Genomic DNA, 21,057 nt, shown 5'->3' with positions numbered 1-21,057 from the left:
CCCCCACCTCTCTGGGCAGCCTGTTCCAATGCCTGACCACTCTTTCAGGAAAGAAATAGTTCCTAATATCCAATTTAAACCTCCCCGATACACGAAGAAAATCTCATCTACTGGAGCAGGCAATTAGTTAATATCTCTCAGTGTTACCCTCTCCCTCATAAAAGCATCTCATGAGCTGAAGCACCTTTTCCTCACACTTCAGGAGATAAGCCACCACCACCTCACCCACACAGGTAGCCAGACCCCACCGGCCGCTCCCCGCGAAACGGATGAAGCAAGAAAAGGGCACCTGCTGCCGACGGGAGACCAGGCCACTGCCGGCCATTAGCCTCTCACCGCGATAGCCCTTCCCGCCTCCCGCCGCACTGCTGCTTTAAGCGGTGACCCGCCGCCTCTCCTTAAGGCCTGTGCGCATGCGCGGGGCGCGGCCGCGGGGAGGGGGCGCGGCCGCCTGTCAGTGAGGTATCGGGGCGATCGCGGCTCGCTTCAGGGTGAGCGGGGCGCGGCGGGCAGCGGCGGCGGCGGCGGCGGCGCCTCGGGGGTCTCATGGGAGGGACCGTTGGGCACCCACCGTCCCCGCCGAGCCGAGCGAGCCCTGATGCCAGGTGTAAAACCGGGAGGGCCTGCGGGGCCTCTTTCCGTCTGCTGGGGGCGGGGGAGGGAGCTTGGCAGCACCCTCTGAGTCCTCCCTGACGGGGCCGGGCTCCCGCTCTCCTTCCCGGGAGCCGCTTCCGCAGGGATTAGCGCCTCGTCGGGGCAGAGTGGGCGAGGGCGCAGGTTTGAGGGATGGGAGAGGCTGTCGGGGTTGCCTCACCTCTAGAACAGGAGTGAGAATCTAGCTTTGCCGAGCTCCCGGGGCGGTGGAGGAGTCCCAGAGGAGAGGAGCCCTGCTGAGCACCCAGATCAGGCCTGCTGTGCCTCTTGTACAACTGACCGTTCTTCCTTGCTTCTGACCTCTCTTGGGTTCTCTCTCGTTCGTTATTCTGTCTGCAGCTTCTGAAATGGATATTGAACCATCCACAAGACAGTGTCCAGTGGTTGTTCCAGCTTGGACAGCAGTGATTTTCTTCCTTGGTCTTGGGAAGGAAAGTTTTCCTTTCAAAGTTTTCCTACCTGGGAAAGTGGATAATTGTCACGCTCTCTGGGATTGCTGTTGTGTGGGAGCCTGCGTACTGCATCGCAGGCTTCTCAGAAAAACCTCCTGCCTTTCGGGGAGCAATCTGCATTCCTGTGTTAATTCCTGAATTGAAATTCTGCTAAGAAAAAACAGACCTTGTTTGTTAATATTTTTAAACAATTTTCAATAACTCCAATACAATGCAACTGTTTATTAAAGAAAATTGAATAAAAGCCCAGGAGGTGGTACCCGAGAGCTTTCAGCTTTTTTGACACCTAGATTTGAAAAAGCAAAGTTTATGCAATCCTGTTATGTGTAGATATGACTGTGTATACTTACTGGGACTTTCACTCTGTATGTCAGTCAAATTTGGTAAAAAGCTCAAAGATATTAGGTTTCTTGGAATCCATATTAAAAATGGATGGATCAAGATCTTACTACTATTGTCATTCTTATTTTTGCACCTGTTTATTGAGGGAAAGATTGCAGCCTGCCCTTGACCCCTGTAGTGTATCAGAGAATCCACATGGAGAAAATGCTATGGGAGGAACTTCAGTTGCACCAGAGAATTAAATGATGAAATGTTGGGAAATCAGTCTCGTTTCCCAGGTAACAAGTGATAGGACAAGAGGAAACAGTCTCAAGTTGCGCCAGGCAAGGTTTAGATTGGATATTAGGAAAAACTTCACTAAAAGTGTTGTCAAGCACTGGAACAGGCTGCCCAGGGAAGTTGTTGAGTCACCATCCCTGGAGGTATTTGAAAGACTTAGGGACATGGTTTATGGTGGATTTGGCAGTGTTGGGTTTATAATTGGACTTGGTGATCTTAAGGGTCTTTTCCAACCTAAATGATTCTATGAAATCTGGATTTGTTTGTTCAGTTCATAAAAGTACTTATCTTTTTGTAACATGCAATTTTCTCCATTAATGTCAGTCAGTATTGATTCTACTTTTTGAAAACTTGAGTTTGCAATTATTGAACATTCTTCAAATGTAGAGCTCCTTTGGGGTGTCATGGAGACTTTGGTGCCTAATCCACTACATTCGCTTTTCCATTTCCGTTCTTCTCAGTTTGCCAGTTACAGTTAGCATTTTTTGCTTTTTGCCCTGCCATTCCCACCTCAGTTTCCTTGGTTCTGTCTTATTAATCGTTTCTACTTTCTCCAGTTCTCTCTCCCCATTCTATTTCTCTCTTCCCTGCTTTATTGGCCTTCAAGTTGCTATTCTTGCCATGTTTCTCTGTTCTCACAGATCCCTCATGCCCGCCCTTCTTGTCTTTCCTTCCTGCAATTCCTCATTCAGAGTCATTCTTCCTTGAAATTTCTTTTGCTGAGGATCCTTGTTCCAGCCATTTTGACACCACAGTTTCAGAACACTTCCAGTCTTACTTGTAATCAATTTACATTGACTGCCTTCATTCTCCAGGCTGCCCAGGCCAGTTGAAGGAGGGATAAAATACCTGCTCTTCCTTTTTTTACTAGACTGAACCTGGCACGGGCTCTAACAACTTGGAAGCAGGTGAATTGTTTTGGCAAAAGCGTATGCAACTGAAGACAGTTATTGGCAATCTCAGAAACTGGAAGTTCTAGGAACCAAGCCCAGGACAAACAAACTGGGCATTTTAGTGCTGAGGAACTTATTTAACATTTTTAAAAGGTGTTGTCATGCATCTCTGCAAAAATGGGAAAAGAAAGGCAAGGGGAGAAGGGGTTAAGAATAAAACTAGTCTAAAACATATCTGAGGCTCCCCGGATGGGACCATTGTCGTGCTGCTTAATGCTTCTGTTGTACTCATAGGGTGAGTCAGGTGATCTTGGCATAGAATGGTGATGTTAAAACTTGCAATTAATTTTAATCCATTTGATTTAAAAAGTAAAATCAACTCAGATTATTTTTGTTTTGAAAAGCTAAAATGGCAGTGCATGTTGCTTCCTGTTGGTCTTTTAAAAAACTAAAGAATGAAGTGTCGTTCACATTGGTATTACACATATATTGAAAAGTATTATGTGTACGATATAAATCCACTTTATTTCGCTTTAAAAAAAATCTGTTCTCTTTCTCCAAAAGCTTTCTTCAGTTTCTGGTGCTAAAGGGTGATACCTCTACTTACTTTCTTTACTCACTTTCATAATACTTATAATGTGAGGAAAGTTTGGTTGTTTCTTATTATGTTACGATATTAGTGTGAAGATCTGCTTGTGTAATGGCATTACTGACTTCCACCATAGAGTAAGTGCAGTCATATTCAGAAGTAAATGTCCATCTGCAGTGCTGTATTTGACTATGACAGCTGTCATGGAATGAGCGACAGTTCAGTTGCCAGCCTTGCTTTCTGTCCTCCTACTCACAGTGTCTGGAAGATCTTCAGACTGAATTCGTAGACAAGATTCTCAGCCAAAAGCTGTGAAAGTGACCTGGGAAATCAGTAGCATTTTTGTTTCTCAGCATGTCAGGCATTCAAAGAAGTAATCTAAACTTACATTGTATACTTCTCCACTCTCATCTTTCTATGCTACTCTGTATTGCTTTTCCTTTCAATATATTATCATCTTTGGCTTTTTTTTTTAAAGCTGTATTTTTTCTCCATAATGTAATAGAAAGCAGATATTTCATGTCTGTGTTAGGCACAATAAAAATGGTTTTCATAATCTCTTCAGATTGGGGGTTTTTGTTTGCATAGTACAGGTATTTAGTGTCAAGATAAAAATTGAGTCAGCTGTTTTGGCAGTGGGCCTTTCTGTAAGGCATGAGCTGTGCAGCAGTTCTGCCTACTCTATGTTTTATAAACAGTGGATCAAACCCTTGACACCATGGATATATTTGAACTGAATATGAAGAGTATATAGAGAAATTATTTGCCCAGATTTCATGTGAGCTGTCAGGTCACTGTTGGTTTATATTCACTTCATTCTTAACTCATTGCTTCTGCACAGAGCAGCTTCATTAGTGGCTGTAAACTCAAGCCGAGCTCTGTATGTGCACAAATTGTGTACTAGGGTATAGGTGCCCTTTTAAATTGTACTGGGCTCATCTGACAGTTTATAAAATACTCATAGAATTAGCACAAATTCTCAGATGCTAAGACAGTTGCTCTGGGGATAACAATTGCACCAGTTGAATGTAATTTTGTTGTGCAAATGTTATCAGCCAAGCTAGTGTAAAAGGATTCACCTTCTTCTTGAAGGTATTCAACAATTCAAAATTCAAAGATTTACACTCAAGTGCACTTAGGAATGTCATGGAATATAAAGTTAAAAAGTTTTCATGTATTATAAAGACAGAAGATGCCATTATGAGTATAGACCTGCCCACTTCAAAGTTTTGAAGAAGAATTTGGAATTTTGTTCTGAAAAATATTTTATAAAAGAAGTACAAAGTGCTGTGCCCAAGATCACACAGGAAGGCTATAGCAGAGTACAATGCTGAGCCTAAGATCTGCCAAAACTTACCTTGGGCCATCCTTCCTTGTTAGGGTTTTACATGAGTATACTTATTCCAGAGATTGTATCAGCTATGTGGGTATAAAAACAAATTTTTGTTTTTCTCTTCCACTGTAAACTCCTGTATTTTCAATGCTCATTTTTTTGTTTTTAAACAGTACCTATTAACTTCATCGAAGTGTGGGGTTTTCCTTTTTGTTGTAGCCTGATGTTCTATATTGTTCTGTCCCAAGAACTGTGCAGGTCACTTATTTTTCACTGATGTGATGCTGTAAAGACACATCTGAGACCCATTTCTTGTAGTTTTTCTTACGGCACCCTTAGGTGGTGAAATACTGAAAAGAAACTAACTCTTGAATAATTTTTACCTAATACGTAGCTTTTCAAGTGCAAACACCATCAAATGTTTAACCTTTGACTGGTTTATGAACAAGATATTTTTGGTTTGAGTCAGTTGTGGCTTTTAGAGGAGAGGGAAGGGCCAGGGGTATGCCCATTTTCTCCTGGTAACTTTTTTTGGTTGTTGTTGTTATATTTTTCAGCACTCCAAGCTGTAGTTCTTGATGGTCTGGGAGTGCTGTAATATTAGCATTATAACAGTATGAGCAGAAAGTTCTGTGTTCTGAAATGTTCAAAGAATAAAAATGTTGGATGAGTGGTGATGATGTACAACTCTTTCTAGGCTCATCTGTTTAGCTTCACTCCAAGTTACCGTTCTTGTCAGCAAAATACAGATTATGACAAAGGCATCAGCTATCAGGTTTCGTTCCTTAATGTCCTTGGTTCTTGCAGAGGTTGGTTTTTGTGGCACTGAGAATAGTAGTGAGAACATTTTTTTATTTTGTATTATCTCTGAAAACAAATGAAAAAATTATTTTTCTCCTCTTATCAGGTTTTTTCCCTGTTAATCACTTCAACATCTCATGGTTGCAAGAACACAAATTTACAGTCCTCTCTTAAATTGTTGAAAATGAAGAAGTAGTTTTTCAGTAAAACAGATCAAATGGTGATCTGATTCTTTCTCATCTCTGGGCCAGACCATTTCTTAGGAGAAATTGCACTGCTAATAGAAAGATTTGCTATTTCATCTTACACAAGAATCTCTTTTTATCATGTATCTGCATACTGCTATTTCTGGCATATGTGCATGCCTTTTATTGAGTTGCACCTGACAATGCTTGCAAAACTGCCTCAGTGTCTTTTAGGTGGGAACAGTGTTCTCAGTCAGCACAGGAAAGCAAACCAAACACGTTGCCTACAGCCTGGTAGAGGGTGGTCATGATCCTCCAAAGAGCATGGTACATTATAATTTTCAGTCTTTCCAAAAGGTGCTACTGTGACATTGTATAAAGTCATGGCTTTAACAAGGTAAACAGGGAAAGTCTTTACTCACACATTTGTTTATTTTACATTTGAAGTTGTTGTATATGATTCTTGAGCATGGGTGCTGAAGTTGGTGAGGTCCATATTTCATCCCCAGTTCCCAAATTACTAAGTACTTTGCCCCATATTCTTCTTAAAGAAAAATTATGTTTCAGTCCTTCAAACAATGTTTTCCTTTGTAGGAATCCAGTGCGAAATTGCTGCAAAAGCAGGGATGATTATACAGAGAGTAGTGCTGAATTCACGCCCTGGTATGTATTTCTCTTCAATAAAGGAACATTGTGTGTGTTATGGTTGCCCAATGCTCCAAAACGGTGAGGGTAGAAACAGACACTAGCTTAAGATGTTGACGTTTATATATCTTAATATTGCATGCAGCAATAAAGTTTATTGTGAAGTGTACTTACTTAGTCTGTATATACAGATTTTTAAACTCTTGGGTGAGAAAAAAAGGGTTAATGCATAATACATGAGAAAACCCTAAGTGTTGGGACTCAAAATGAAGAAAGATTAGCAAGCATTGCTGTTCAGGTCTGACATTTGTTCTCTTTGCACTTTAAGAGGCGACTAAAAGAATTTTATTACTGTCCATTTCTGTTTCCTTTTAGTAAATATTGAACCTTTTCTTCCTCCCATGTTTCAAAGTGTTTGTTTTTTTAAATTTACTCTTTTGAGGATGTGTTTATTTCCTTGCTTACCCATTTGCCGCCTTATGGATTTCAGCAAAATTTTTTGAAGAGAGAGTTTATAAATTGTCTGTTGTAGAAGACACACATGTGTGCATTACATTTTTTTGTGGTATTGTATACTGCTCAATGCCAAAATAGTTCTAAGAGGTAAGAACTATTGCGTGACCTGCAAATAAGTCTTTTCTAATGCAAATCAAATGTTACAGCAGTAGCCTGCTGTAGCTGCCTGGTCACTGTGACATAAAAAATACATGGGTGCCTGCCTCTCTCCTTTTGGTGCCAGTGATTCCAGTTGTCAGTCTGAAACATCTGCTGCATGTGGTACCAATCTGAAGGTGAAGCTTCCAGTTCTGGGGCTCTTGACATATAGGTGTTTCTGGGAAGCTTTAATTTAAGGAGGTCTGTCTGTAGCTGGGAAGGGATGCTCTTGCAGCTACATGCGCAGTGACAGCGGTTTGTGTTCCCCCAATCTCACTTGAGTTGAAAGAGACTGAGAGTTTAAAACTTACCTGCTTAAAATTTATGGTCCTTTGCTGCTAGCAAAATAGCACACAATGGTTTTGTTATGTGAGAGAAGTCCCAATGCATATCTTTGTTTTGAAAGTTAGGTGCTTTTCAGCACATAGGGTGTGTAAAACCGTTTTTTTGAGAATGGGAACAGCCCCTTCTTTTAATTTGCCATAATCATTTGTAAATATTATGTGTAGCGAGCGGCATGGAAACTGTCAGTCAGTGCAAGTGCCTGATACTGGCCCAGGTAAGCATGAACAGGATCAGGTCTTTAGCTTGTGTGGTGTCAGTGCACCATTTAAATTGTAGCCTGTGATACAAAATCTGAAAGTTGGTTGGTAGTTTTATACCTCAATAAAGATACAGGCTACCTTATTTTAGAGAGGACTACCTTTAAAAAAGGCCTTCCCATATTGATTAAGGGAAGATCTATATTGATTCATTAATTTGTTTGATTTTGAAATAATTCTAGGTAAGAATGGAGTGCCAGTGGCTGAAAACTTCCGACTGGAACAAACTACAATAGCAGATACGATCCAAGCAGGACAAGTGCGTGTTAGAACCCTTTATCTCTCTGTGGACCCTTACATGGTAGGTGATGAACTGAGAGCAAAGCCAGAATTTGTTTTTTAAATGTCTTCATTTCTGTATCTTTCATGATGTTTGACACCAAAGTTACCAATTACAGGATTGGTATGTCTAGCATATGCATGTCTAGTATAACTTAGTGATTTTATTTGTTCTGTTGGAATTACATTGGGAAGGAATTTGGCATTAATGTGCCTGTTATACATATATATATAGGAATATGACTTTATAGGACCAGGAAGAGACTGTAAGCCCTGGTATACCATTACAGAATTGTTTGTATCAGCTTTTTCTGAACTTCTTAAACATTTTTGAGCTTCTTTTTTTTTGCCATGGAAGGAAGTATTTTTCAATTGAGGGGAATGTGGGTAGAGGAGGAAAAATATTTCATGATGAAGCAAGAGAGGGACATGATCAGGCCAAAAATTTCTAGACAAAACACATAAGTGATTCAAATTAAATGTTATTTAGCTATTGTCACTTTTGTTTACAAATGGAAATCAGATTTTCTCCTTAAGTGGATGATGGCAGGACAAAAATGCATCAATACTTTGTAAACATTGGAAACAGAGAGGATTAGTGAATGAAGCCATAACCAGCATTTGCACCTAATTCTGCAAAACTGTAGAAATCGTGTGGTCGGGAGAGCTGTGGGTTGAAATAGAAGTGAAGATAGGAGGAGAACCAGACCGACCCAGTTTGCTAGTATGTAAAAGTTAGCTATAAAGAGAATTCTGATAGTTTTTTCCCCCTACATAGATGGAGATAGGAGAAAAGAAGCAGTCTTAGTTTCAGGAAAGTAGGTTTAGCTCAGGAATTAAGGAAAAGTTCAAGAATCCTGAAGTATTAACTCAGACTACAGGGGGAGGTATAAAGGAAAGACTTCAGATTTCACAGATTTCAAGATGTTTCGTTAAATAGATCTCTGTCAAGGATGGTCTAAATATATTTGACTGTCCTCCAGTGCATAGGCACAGACTAAATGACTTGTGGGTGTTTTTTTCAGTCCTGTATTTCTATGATTCATCCAGTTAAGGAATGGCATTTATAGGATCTTCATCAGATCCAAGCCAGTCATCTTTGGCTGCACAGCTGACCTTGAGGCAGCATCTATAGAAGGTGTTGTTTTTGGTAATGCTGCTGGAGGAGGTCAGAATGGTCCTTTTGTACTGAGCAAACAAGAGGGGAAAGGGATTTAAGAAAAGATGGTAACTTTTTGGGGCTTACTGAGATTTTTGAGTAGTCCTTTGTGTTTGAAATTTTAAATATCTCTCATCCCCAATTTGAAGTCATAAACAAACCATGTGTTCCATCAGAGCCTTTCATTAAAGCCTTGTCTTTCAAGCGCTGCCGAATGAACGAGGATACGGGCTCAGATTACCTCCTGCCCTGGCAGCTGTCTGAAGTTGCCGATGGTGGTGGCATTGGGGTTGTGGAGGAGAGCAAGCACGATAACCTTGCTAAAGGAGACTTTGTGACATCCTTCAGTTGGCCCTGGCAGACAGTGGCCATTCTAGATGGAAGCATGCTACAAAAGGTAATGTAAATGCAAAGCCCAGATTGTCACTATTTTCTTTTCCTAAACCTTCTTTTTTTTTTTTTTTTAAATGGTGGCTAATGATACTATTTCTTAGTGAAAAACAAGCCAATGTTATTGAAGCAACCAGTTCTCAAAAGGCAGATCAACTTGCAGGTGGCAAAATCTGTATCAATTTCTCTCTTTTCTTAATAAAGAAAAATGTGAATGACTTTTTTGGTCACAGACATGCCAGTATTGTTTCAGTTGTTGGATTTTTAATAAACTTCCCTGAAGCTGCTTTGTTTAATTAATTCTGCTAATTATCCTAATTCTAGTTAGAACTCCAGATCCATGAGAATGTAGTCATAAGACTTAAAAATCTTTAGATATATTTAATTCAGTTTATTTGCCTTAGTGAAAACTTGTACTTGAGATTTTACACCCACAGAGGAAAGGGTATTCAACATTAAGTTGAATGTGGAGACATAACAGCGCATTAGATATATTGTGTTCATTATCCTCATGTAACATGGAAAATCACTCTAGTTTAAGAATGTACAATTTCCAATAAGCTTCTTCCTTTAGGACCCTTTGCCACTGATCTGCAATTGCAATATTTGATAAAATGGTGCTATTTTATCCTTTATGGTAACATAAGGATAGTTCACCATTGCTGGAAACTTCTTATCTCACAACTGCTTTTTGACACTTTCATAATTAAAGTTCTTGCAAGTGACTTTGTTTAAAAACTTTTTCTAAAACACTGGAAATCTAATCTTTGTTTCATTTTCTATAAACTTATTATTAAGGTAGACCTAGTTTATAGGTAACTTGTACCTGCCAGTTGTACCTTGCCTGGTAAATATCCTAAGTTAGTCTTCTATGTTCAGACAATCAAATAGCAAACAACAATACCTCACCTTAAAAAGAAATGAACACCACCACATATTTCTGTTTTGTAGCTTGTTCCACAGCTTGTAAATGGACGCCTTTCCTACTTTCTCGGTGCAGCTGGCATCACGGGACTGACGGCCCTCTTAGGTATAAAGGAGAAAGGGCACGTGACTGTGGGTGCAGGTCAGACGATGGTGGTGAGTGGAGCAGCTGGTGCCTGTGGCTCTTTGGCTGGCCAGGTAAGCAGGCTTAAGACAGATAAGCATACTCTGTTACCAAGTTTATTTTCTGAAGCATGCTGGTTAGTAAACATACAGATAAAACCACTGTAAATGTGAGCAGGTGTAACTCCATGGCAAAGGCTGGTTTCACAGATTTGGCTCATGTTCTCACTGATAAAGATTTTAGGTGCGAAACTTAAGTTTCATGACACTGGGATAGGAGAAAACTGCCCCAGGTGATTACTTGTCATTAGCGTAAATAAAGCAGATGGTATAAATACATGTATTTACTATATATTTATATAGTGGTCTGCCATTTGAACACAGTCTTTGAGTTGATTGGCAACTTACTTTTTTTTTCTATATTAGAAAATAGTAAAAAAAGTAGTAAACCCTTCTTCATGTTGTGTTCCATGACATCCTTTGTGTTTTGAGATTTACAGCCCTTTTATCCTCCTCAGCTTTGCAGAACATATGGTCTGTTTGTGTGTGTGTGTATGTGCATATCTACAAATTTATGTACACACATGCACATATATACACACACAAACACAATAGTGTTAAGCAAGCTTAAGACTCTCTGATAAAGAGGAGCTATGAAGAAACAATGCATGAGCAAATCTATGAAGAATGTATTTAAATCAATTACCGTCCAATCTTTTTGGCCTTTTATTAGCTATGTTACACTACTTGGCAGGTGGTGGTTTTATACTATATTTGGCCCTCCAGTACTGCCAGTCATTGGTGACTCCACAGACTAAGCCTCCTCCAGTCAGTGAGCTTTGAAAGATGGCAGATTTCGGTTGGGCCCCTTCTCTATGTGTGAGGAGGGAATGACAAGAGCAGTTGTGTCACATGAGATGGGAGCATGCACTGAACTTTGCTCCCTTGGGTTTAGTGGGATGGGGGATAACTGTAACACCCCTTCAGGCCCCCTTCTTCCCACTGGTACCTTTATGCAGATGGATGATCTAACTTCTCTTTATTGTTTGGGGTTTTTTGTTTGTTTGTTTGTTTTTTTTAATCTGTGCTCCTGCAGATTGGCCGTCTGGAGGGCTGCTCTAGAGTGGTGGGGATTGCTGGCACAGATGAAAAGTGTTCCATTTTGGTCCAAGAAATGGGGTTTGATGCTGCTATCAATTACAAGAAGGGGAATGTGGCGGAGCAGCTACGTGAACTCTGCCCAGGTGGCGTGGATGTTTACTTTGACAATGTTGGTGGAGACATCAGTGATACAGTCATAAGTCAGGTGATTATACCAGCTGTTGGGTTTATTCTTGTCATTCTCCAGTGCCTGCGTGCCCAGCTTTGAATTAATTCATACAGGAGACCAGCCTGCAATACATCAGAGCAGGCTTTCCACTTCATTGATCTAATGCAGGTGTTGATCCTGGTCCTGAGGAGAGATCAGATACTTGAAATCAGTGTCTGTCATTTCGACTAGCCTGGCAGTACAGTAATAGAAACACAGTTTCTGCTTCTCATCTTTTGCATCTTTGGCCAGGAGACTTGGTGATACTCTAGAAATCTTGTCTGTCAGCATAGCAATCTTGTGTTTTTGTCAGCTTTGGTTTTCTGTCTTCACAAAAGACCAGCTCTCCTGGGCCTCCATAAAGACTCTTGAACAGGCCTTTTCACTGTTAATGTGAAACTACTCTGTCTCATGGCAGGGAGCTTTGGTGGCAATGCTGTCTTTGGGAGCCCTAAATCACAGCTGTATCCAACTTCTTGGTCCTATTACCCCTCTCCTCCTAACAAAAAGGGCACACAGTAAGATAACAATTTCTTATATTCTTTGTAATTTTAAAAATTACACATAGGCTGTATAGCATTTATTTTTCCACTGTTGCCCTGCGTTTATCTATTTGAATGTTGTCATAGGTTGAATTGGGACTGCCTGCAATTCTCTCACTCTTTTTTAGGAAATGTGGCTCTAAATAAGGATACCCGTGTGAAAATTTTGCAATATAATCTATGGCAGCTCTGGAAAATGCAGTTCCTGAGACCAAGGAATGTAGCGGTTCTAGCTTTGTTTTGTCCCAAACAGATGAATCAGAACAGCCATATCATCCTGTGTGGACAGATTTCTCAGTATAACAAAGATGTGCCTTATCCTCCTCCGCTGCCTCCTGATATAGAAAAAATACAGAAAGAAAGGAATATCACAAGGTACTTTTCTCCTCCGGAACTTGTGACTGGGTTCCAGTGGATTGCACATGTGATGTTGTGACTCTGATGTTTGGAAGGTAGTCTGTAGATCCGCAATAGGCACATGTAATCAGAACAGAACTTTGCCATACTAAAAAAGGAAACTATAATCGCAGTGTCAGTAAATCCTTTCTCTTACATTTATCTGTATCAGCATAAAATTGGGAAAGGATGTTGTTACATGTTAACATAGTTGTCCGTCGATATGCCCTGTTTGTGATTCCTTGATTTAGTCCTGGAGTCTCTGACAGATTCCTCAGTGCGAGGGAAGGTGTTGCCATGGTTCTGTTCTCAGATGTTTTGCAGAGTGCCTTCTCTCTAAGTGTAGAAGTTCAGGCAGAGAAAAAATCAAGTATTTTAAAAGTAAGGATGCAGCTGATGCAGTGATTGTACTGAAATTACATTTTTAGTATTTGGGGGTTTGTTAGATAATGGGCCTGCAGGTGTGACAGATACATACAGGTAAAACATTGAGTTTTGTTATGACTCTGGGAATTGCTGAATCTCCTGTCAGGATTCAGGTGGAACTAAGGCAGGGATTAGGAGCAGTCTTAGGAGATTTTTCATTCATTGCATTGCAGAAAGTTGGGGAGACTTCTAATTTCTTTGCAAATGGATTGACCTCTTCTAACTAAAATTCTTGTGTCCCTGTTTCTGTTGTCTGTACTTTAAAAAAATGGTTAAAAATACTAAAATACACCATGCCTAATAGAAGGCAGTGGAGAATTTAGTCAGTACATTGTTACAAGTAATTATAATTTTTGATGATTGTTTCAGGTTCTCTTGATTGCTATAGGCAGCTGTGACAGCAGGATATACAAAATTCTGGGGAGCCTGAAAGTTACTTTATACTTGCCATCTAGTTGCAGGTCCCTTAATTATTCTCCCTACAACAACAAAAAAAGTAAAAAAGATTAAGAATTCACTCACATTTTATGGACATTTGCTTGTTCTGGTGATACTTTGGGACATGGTTTAGGAGGCATGGTGGTGTTGGGTTGACAGTTGGACTTGGTGATCTGGAGGTCTTTTTCAATCCTAATTAGTCTATGATTTTTATTACTCTTCTCTCTGATACTGGAGCAGAATTACTTGTCTAAGACTTATGTTGCTGTCAAGCTCTCACTGCAGGGAGCTGTCTCAGGAAGGGGGCAAAGCTCTGAGCTGTGTCTTACTGTAATTAGTACTCATAATCCTTCAGTTTCAATAATCTTGTTTCCTGAAAAGATTTGTAAAGATTTTGAAATAAGGTCACCAACATTTCTTAAATCAAGGCTCATTCTTTTCTTTCACAGGGAAAGATTCTTAGTGCTGAACTATATGAACAAACAAGAAGCTAGTGTATTACAACTCTGTCAGTGGATCCAAGAGGGTAAACTGAAGGTAGGAACTTTTACATCTAATCTATGGGCTCTGATGCTACCTTCTCAGATCACGGTCTAACTACAAGAAGTCTTTCTTTGGCCTTGGCTCTCTTACCATGCCTCAGTATTGAACGGGTTTTCTTACGAATGTTTAAGTATACTGTTTTAGTAGATAGCTGCTGAGGATGATGTGACTGTAGTATGACAGACCTTCCTAATTACATGCTGCTGGTGTCTGTATTTCTTCCAGTATATAGTGCAAGTGCTTTTTTACTTAAGGGATCAGACCTTCAAAAATACTTACTTCCAAATTCCTGATTAGTGTCCTGAATGCTTTTGGGATCTTGTCTGAGATTTTGTTTCAAGCTTTATAATCACATTTTTTTTATTTTGGGATGGGTAGTTGCTTTATCTTCTATCCGTTCCCTGTGAGGTCTGTCTAAATTAGTTTTTGATTCTTCAGGTGATCACTAAATTCACCTGAGAAAATCCTGAGATGTGAAATTTTGGCAGGGGCAGGGATGTTCCAGTTCTGATTGAAGCAGTAAATTGCCTATAGGTTTATCAGAAAGTATTTGCTCCTCTCTTGATGAAAGAATCTGACCCAAAGAGAGCACTGCCCATACTAGCAGGAGAATCTTTTAGATTTTGGTTGTTTCTGTGGCAATTTCATGGCATGTTTCTAAGAAATGTTAATCTTGTTTGAAGAAAGCTAAAAGGACTCGTTTGCATTGACAGGTCAGAGAGACCATGGTAGAAGGCTTAGCAAACATTGGTGGTAAGATTTTTACACCATTTTCTAAGAATAATAATCTGATTAAATACAATGACAGTAGAGGTTGACTGCCTCTTTTGTTTCATTTGCCAATTCAGATTTTTGTATTTTAGGTAAAGCATGATTTTTATGTTATAATATTTTTTTTTTTTCACAAGGTATTAAAAAATTCTGTGAGAAGATTATTTTACTTTAAAAAAACCTACTGAATATAAATTTTGACATTTTAAAAATTTTTGTTTTACTATTGGGCGGGGGATGAATTGTTAAACTGCTACCTTAGCAGCTGATGATAGTCACCCTGATCTTACAGATTTAAGGTGCTGCCCGTTTCTTAGAACTTGTGTGCAAGAAAATGGTATTTTGGAAACCTTGAACTTAGGCTTTAAAAAACCCAGTCTCTAATAGTGCTTGTTATTGGATTTGCTAGCGAAAAATAAATTGAAAAGTACACACAAGAAAGGGGAAAACATTAGAGATTGCTAAACAAAGTAAAAAATTACTTCTTTTAAAGGAACAAAATGGCCTGTAGCCTGTTCAAAAAATCTGTAACAAAGAAAATGTAAGAATGAAGGCGGCCTTGTGTCTGCAGTGAGACAAAGCTAGAGAGCCAGGTGAATCAAGATGTGCTGTGAGAACGCTTCCCTTTCAAGTAAAAGGGAAGAGTATAATTTAGTCCATTTAGTCTTTAGTCTCACAAGATAAGAAACTAGTAGAATTAAGCAATAGCCAAATCTTGTAGATTTAAATTCATTCTAGTTGTTGCTACTTACTGGTATACATATGTATTTTGAAGGAATTTGATCAAATATAGCTATCATATTTCAGACTTTGTTTACTCAGATTTATTATTTTGCACGAGCTTCTGGCATTTATTGCACTACATAGAGTATTTATAAACCTTTTCCTTTCACACAGATTTTTGAAACCCACAGCATTTGTGGGCTCTCCAGTCACACACCTTGTCTTTCTGGTTGGTATTTGTATGGCATATCACAAAAGCAGCAAATCTAATCATTACCTTGTATAGGGCTAAACAGTTGCTTACAAATACATTATTTTTTTTTAATTATTACACAAAACTGACCTTAGCAGTTTATTACAGACTAGCTTTTTTGTTTTTTTCTTCTTAATTTGAGGAGCTGTTTAATGCATTTCATCTACCTTTTGTTTCTTTTTTTGAAAGTCACTTGGCACATTTTCTTTGGCACTAATTTATTTTATTATTTCTCCTGAAGCTGCTTTCCAGTCCCTGATGAATGGAGGCAATATTGGAAAACAGATCGTCTCAGTTTCTAAGTAAAAGTTACTGCTTCAGGAAGCATAACTGGATTCTCCTTCTAACAGTGAGCAAGTTTTTACTTATACTAATTTCTGTTTTCTTAAATAAATCATTAAGTTATTCTGTATGTACTGAAAGCAGAGATTCTGGGATGCTAAGGCAGAACCTATGCTAATAAACTAAATAGACCTGGAAATGGGGATGCAGTCATTTATACCAGAAATGAGTAGAGAGAGCATCGCCATCACCCTGTAGGTTACCTAATGCACACCATACTTTGCATTCTGCATTCAACTTCTGCAAGGCAGCAGAATAGCCTTAATTCACTTTAACGCGCTTAATCTTCCTGAATGAACATCTTCCTCTTTACAGTTTTCCTAAAGCAAATACCTAAATGCACAAGAAAATGGCCCACTCCATGTATGTGACCAACCATTACACTCCATACCCTGCAACAAAGCTGATCTTAACCTGAGGCTCTGTTGCTACTGCTCCTGAAAATTGTTATTGATGCAGGAGTATTTTTACAAATGAGAGCGTTAGTATTGCTGTTGCTGCTGAGTTGCAATAGTATCTGTTCTACTTAGGAACAGAAAGTCCACCATTGAATTTGGTGGGGTTTTTTTGTGTGTGTCTGTCTAATTGTACATAAACATATATGGTGCTTTTCGGGGCATGGTGTCACCATGGTGTTTTCATATTTTCTTGCACCCTTGAAGACTTAACCTCTTCCTACATACAAGTTTCAATGTCCTATAACTTGCATTTCCTTACATTTGGCTTCCTCCAATCTATCAATTTTGTTTCAAGTTTCAACCGCCTGTTTTGAGAAAAATGCCTTTTATTCTTAAAACTTGAGGACCCTTTTTCTGTTTTAATTCCAGCTGGCTTGGAAGGAAGTGTATCATAGGGTAGTATCCAAAGCAAGCTAATTCAGTAGCTGTATATTTCAAAAGAGACTTCAGCTATGAACTGTGGTGAGCTTGTGTTCTATGAATGTAAGAAAGCAATCATAACAATAAACACTACTGAAAAGGTGTTAAGAAGTTGTTTTCCTTTCATATGCTATAGGTGAAGGCTGCCAGTCTGACATATTTATGTTTCCAGAGTTGAATTTGCTTATCCAAAGTACAAATTTTGTGCTTTTGAATGGTGTTTGTTGATGAGCTACTCCAGAGTGAGCTCATCTCTGGCACTGAGAGTTGACACACCTTCCAGGAATGACAGTCTTCTAGGAGGTTTTTTTCACAAATGAAACAAAATACGATAAAATTATAAAATTCCCAGCACTATTACTTTTACAGCAATTGCCTAGTAATTCACACAAGTTGTAAGCCTGTTAAGAGCTGATGATGTGAGGGCTGATTCAGAGTGAGATCAAGCTGAGATATTGATTCTTTACTGTAATAAAGGCAGCTTGACTGCAGCAGCATTCATGTATGTAGGTAAGCTATCAAGGGCAATAAAGGTTCTATCGGTGTAAGTCAAATGGCATTAGGGAAGAAAGAAAAGATGGGGACAGTCAAAATTAAGTTTATCCTGGTACCCCCAACATTTAGGATTCTCACAGAAGTATTTCTTGTGTAACCTGGCTCATGTTACCTTTTAAGAATGAATAAAAATCAAAGGGAGAAACTCCTTTAAACCAAGTGCCCACAGTTGTAAAAAATATCAATACATATTTTTTCCACCTTGTCCTAATTTCTTAATTATTGTAATAGTGTGACTCTTCAGCAATCATATATTTTGCACTGTAAGAGAGGTCTCATTTAACAAAGGGTGGCAAAAAACTGTAAAAGTCCAGCACGCTTTGGATGTAGTAGGTAGATAGTCACTGGCTGCAGAAGCACCAGCATTTGTCCCATGAAGCTTTACCTTACAAAGATGGTGATAGTTTACAAGATCTCAAGCAAGGGTGAGTATGAATTCAGAGCAGGGGTTGTGTGACCACAGTAAGGTACTAGAGGTTCAGCTATACAATCTTTGAAAATAAGCATTTCTTGTGGCAAAGGGTAATAAAACTTAAACAGTATTGGGCAGAGATACCTTTTTCCCCCCTTATTCTTCTTTGAGCCAATCTTCTGCCTGTTTGTATTTGGTAAAGTTTTTATGCACTCCCATGTCTCCCTTTGTACCTTGAAATGTTGCTGTTGCCTGTCCTATATTTCATTTTCTTCCCTTCTGCTTTCTTACCCTCCATTTTTACCCCCTTTTATTTTCTTTTAGTTCATTGTGTTTCTTGTCCTCCTCATTGACTTCTTCCCTGAAAAACAGAAATACATGCTCTTTTTCATAGGACCACCTGTTAGTGGTTTAATGCTAGGCCGTGTAGGTTAGTGTCAGGATTTCATGGAAAATGTCAGTGATACCATGAAAAGAGCTTGCCAGCCCTGACATAAATGTGTCTTACTGCAGTTTATAGCAGCTGTTGTTACAAAAGCGGAGAGAGTGAAGGCAGATGCCTTTCAGATAGCTCCATCTCTTTATTTTATATTTTAATGCATTGATTGTGGAAGAAGCAGATGCAGGATTACTTAGTCCTGTTGTTTGTAACATTGCTTTCCTCTATTCACAGTGGAAAATGTTTATACAATCCATAAATGGACTGCCAGGGGGTAAAAGAAGATCACAGGCAGACGGCATTATCTTGCAATAAGAAAGGGTAACAGCAGCTGGAATAAGCTCCAAACCTAGAAAATATTTTGTGAGATGCAGAAAGATACCTTGGATAACAAAATTCAGCACTCTGGCCTAGGTTGAGTGGTGGTAAGAGGGTGGCTGAACAGGTCAGCAGTTTTGAAAGAAAACTGAAAGTATGAAGTAGCAAAGCAGTATTTATGCAAGAATAGGGAGGTGCAATTTATTTCTATAGGAGGCTGTCTGAGGGCAAACGGTGAGAGAAGGCAGTAACGTTTTATGGGGTGATGGGTTTACCCTCCTCTGCTCCACCCTCTTTTTGGACTGGCCTCTCCAGATCTTTGAGACCCTTCCGCAGTCCCTGCTCCTCTGCAAGGAGCCTCCTTCATCCCGTCAGCCCCCTACTTGTTTTCCTTTGCCTCCCAGGCTGGGGAATGTGGGAAGGGACAGCAATGGGCCTAGGGCCAGGCAAGGTTTGGACAGGAGCCAGCACAGTTAGACTTTCTCCTCGTTCTAGGGGCAGGCAGGATGCTGTCTACTGCAGTTTTTCCTGCTGGGATAGAGCTGCCCTTATGTTCCACTCTGCAAGAGGGTTACCTATACCTCTCTTCGGCAATAATGATCTCATTAGAAAGCTGCATGGGCAGCAACGAGCATTTCTAACTGGAACAGCCTGTTCTGTGTCCTCAGGCGAGGCAAGCTGAGTGAGCCTCCAGTGCCCTCCAGGCAGCTGTCTCTCACCTCTGCCTCGAACAGCTCTGGACAGGGTTTCTTCCTCCTTGAACTTTGGGAACAGTTTTGGGGTTTTTTACTTGTATTTTTATTCTTCTAGTATGCTATGTCTGTACTGGGAAAAACACATGGAAAAAATCCTCTCTCCCCCCCATCCTTACATTTTCCACTACACTGAATGCCAAGATCTCTTCATTGGGATTGCTGGATTGCACAGGCCTTCACTGATGACAGTTACAGGAAATTATGCAAGGCAATGCCATTCCCCTGGGAACTTCCCTCTGCAAGTTTTGCTCAGCTCTCAGAGCACTGAGGGTAACGCGCATGAAAGATTCTTCTCTCTTTTCCTAGTTTGTTACGCATTTCACAGCATCTTGGATGTAACTCACCAATAAACACAAATATTCCTTCATAAGCAAGCAGCAGCGTGAAAAATTACACGTGCTGTTTCTAAGAGAATGTTTTTTCTATTTTTTTCTTTCCAAATAATTATTCCAAGTGTCCTTTTAGAGTAGTTTCAAATGGGAATTGAGTATTTTAAAGAAGGTCCTCCATGCAGAGGAAAAAAAACCAAAACCTAAACTAACAAACCCTGTGGAGTACTGTAATAGAAGCATTTATACTATGAAAGATTGATTTGTCACAGATCATACAAATGTCCTTCAGCAGTACATAGAGTACTTCAGCAGTCTGGCTCCACAATCTGCCACTTGCTTTGCTCACTTCACGTAGCTCCGATTTACCCTCCTAACAAACAGCTTGGAAAGGATATTCTTGACTTGAGATGATCTCTGTACTCTCACGCTCACCCCAAAACAGCCATGCAGTACTGTAAAAGGAAGAGAACTACCTGCCAGAAGTAACGAATGGCAAAGCCATTTGCTTCTGTTCAAGTAGAAAAGCTAGTAAGTAACATCTTTTAATCCATAAACTGGAAAAACATGTCGTAAACCATGTAACACCATGAGAGATCTTACACTGATGCCAATGGATGCAGCTGCTAAAATTCATTACAGCACAATATTGTGTTATCTTATCAGTAGAAAAACTGCCTTTCAGTGAGCAGAAGAGCTTAATTTTGAAGGAGGACCAAATGCAGACCATTAATCAGGACACCAGCATGTCTCCCTTCAATCACGTGTTGATTTGTGCCTTCTGGGTACTACAGGCCAACAGAGTAGCAAATGCGGTTTTCTTTATAGGGTGGCTTGCAGATTTATCATAACATCTGCCTAGTTCTCAGAGGTTGGTCCAGTTATTCCTGGTTCATTTAAATGACTGGTGATGTGTTCTGTGAGATGGGTTGTGTTTTATGACACTGATTTATTTTGTTTGACTGTTAAGGGAAAACATACTATATTGTGGGTTTTGTTACTCATAGTTAACTTGGGCAACCACTTGCCTATATGATAAGGACAGCTAAATTAGAGGCCAGCTCCTAGTCTGTGCTTCTGAGACCTTTCAGCCTGATGAGAAACAAAGAATTAAAGTAAACTTTTAAGGAGGTATTGGTAAATAAAGTCTTCCTGTGTTAAAGTGTACAGCTCAAGTAGGAAACTTGATATTTTCCTGCTAAGGTTTTAGAATATTGGAAAACTGTTTAAGGAGGAGAAAACCTGAATTAACGTGAGACAAGGTAAGTTTTACTTGCCTGTTAGGCAACAAAAAGCAGCAATAGCTGTGTCTGTAGAGCGTGAA

General features: G+C 39.7%; 1 protein-coding gene across 3 annotated transcripts; it reads left to right on the top strand.

The window, feature by feature from the left end:
• The first annotated feature begins 415 nt into the window (after positions 1–415).
• PTGR2 (prostaglandin reductase 2) lies at positions 416–17,028 on the top strand. 3 transcript variants are annotated; one of them, XM_075105689.1, is made up of 11 exons: positions 416–491; positions 6,123–6,191; positions 7,612–7,730; positions 9,073–9,264; positions 10,209–10,379; positions 11,401–11,610; positions 12,409–12,530; positions 13,865–13,952; positions 14,672–14,711; positions 15,947–16,054; positions 16,875–17,028. In XM_075105689.1, exons 2-10 carry the CDS (start codon positions 6,155–6,157, stop codon positions 16,009–16,011), a joined length of 1,044 nt encoding a protein of 347 aa, XP_074961790.1. In that variant the 5' UTR covers positions 416–491; positions 6,123–6,154; the 3' UTR covers positions 16,012–16,054; positions 16,875–17,028. The 3 variants fall into 3 exon arrangements, with proteins under 3 accessions (XP_074961790.1, XP_074961792.1, XP_074961793.1); XM_075105691.1 differs by having other exon boundaries at positions 432–462; XM_075105692.1 differs by having other exon boundaries at positions 462–605.
• The last annotated feature ends 4,029 nt before the right edge of the window (positions 17,029–21,057 follow it).

Source organism: Phalacrocorax aristotelis, chromosome 10 (genome assembly GCF_949628215.1).
Source record: "Phalacrocorax aristotelis chromosome 10, bGulAri2.1, whole genome shotgun sequence".
Taxonomy (NCBI): domain Eukaryota; kingdom Metazoa; phylum Chordata; class Aves; order Suliformes; family Phalacrocoracidae; genus Phalacrocorax; species Phalacrocorax aristotelis.
This window is presented reverse-complemented; position numbering and strand designations above follow the sequence as displayed.

What these genes read in the sequence shown, in the direction of transcription:
- PTGR2 (XM_075105692.1), top strand. An exon ending in AAAGAAAGGAATATCACAAG is followed by an intron (nt 12,531 to 13,864) that starts GTACTTTTCTCC and finishes TTTCTTTCACAG; the next exon opens with GGAAAGATTCTTAGTGCTGA. An exon ending in AGGCTTAGCAAACATTGGTG is followed by an intron (nt 14,712 to 15,946) that starts GTAAGATTTTTA and finishes TTTCTCCTGAAG; the next exon opens with CTGCTTTCCAGTCCCTGATG.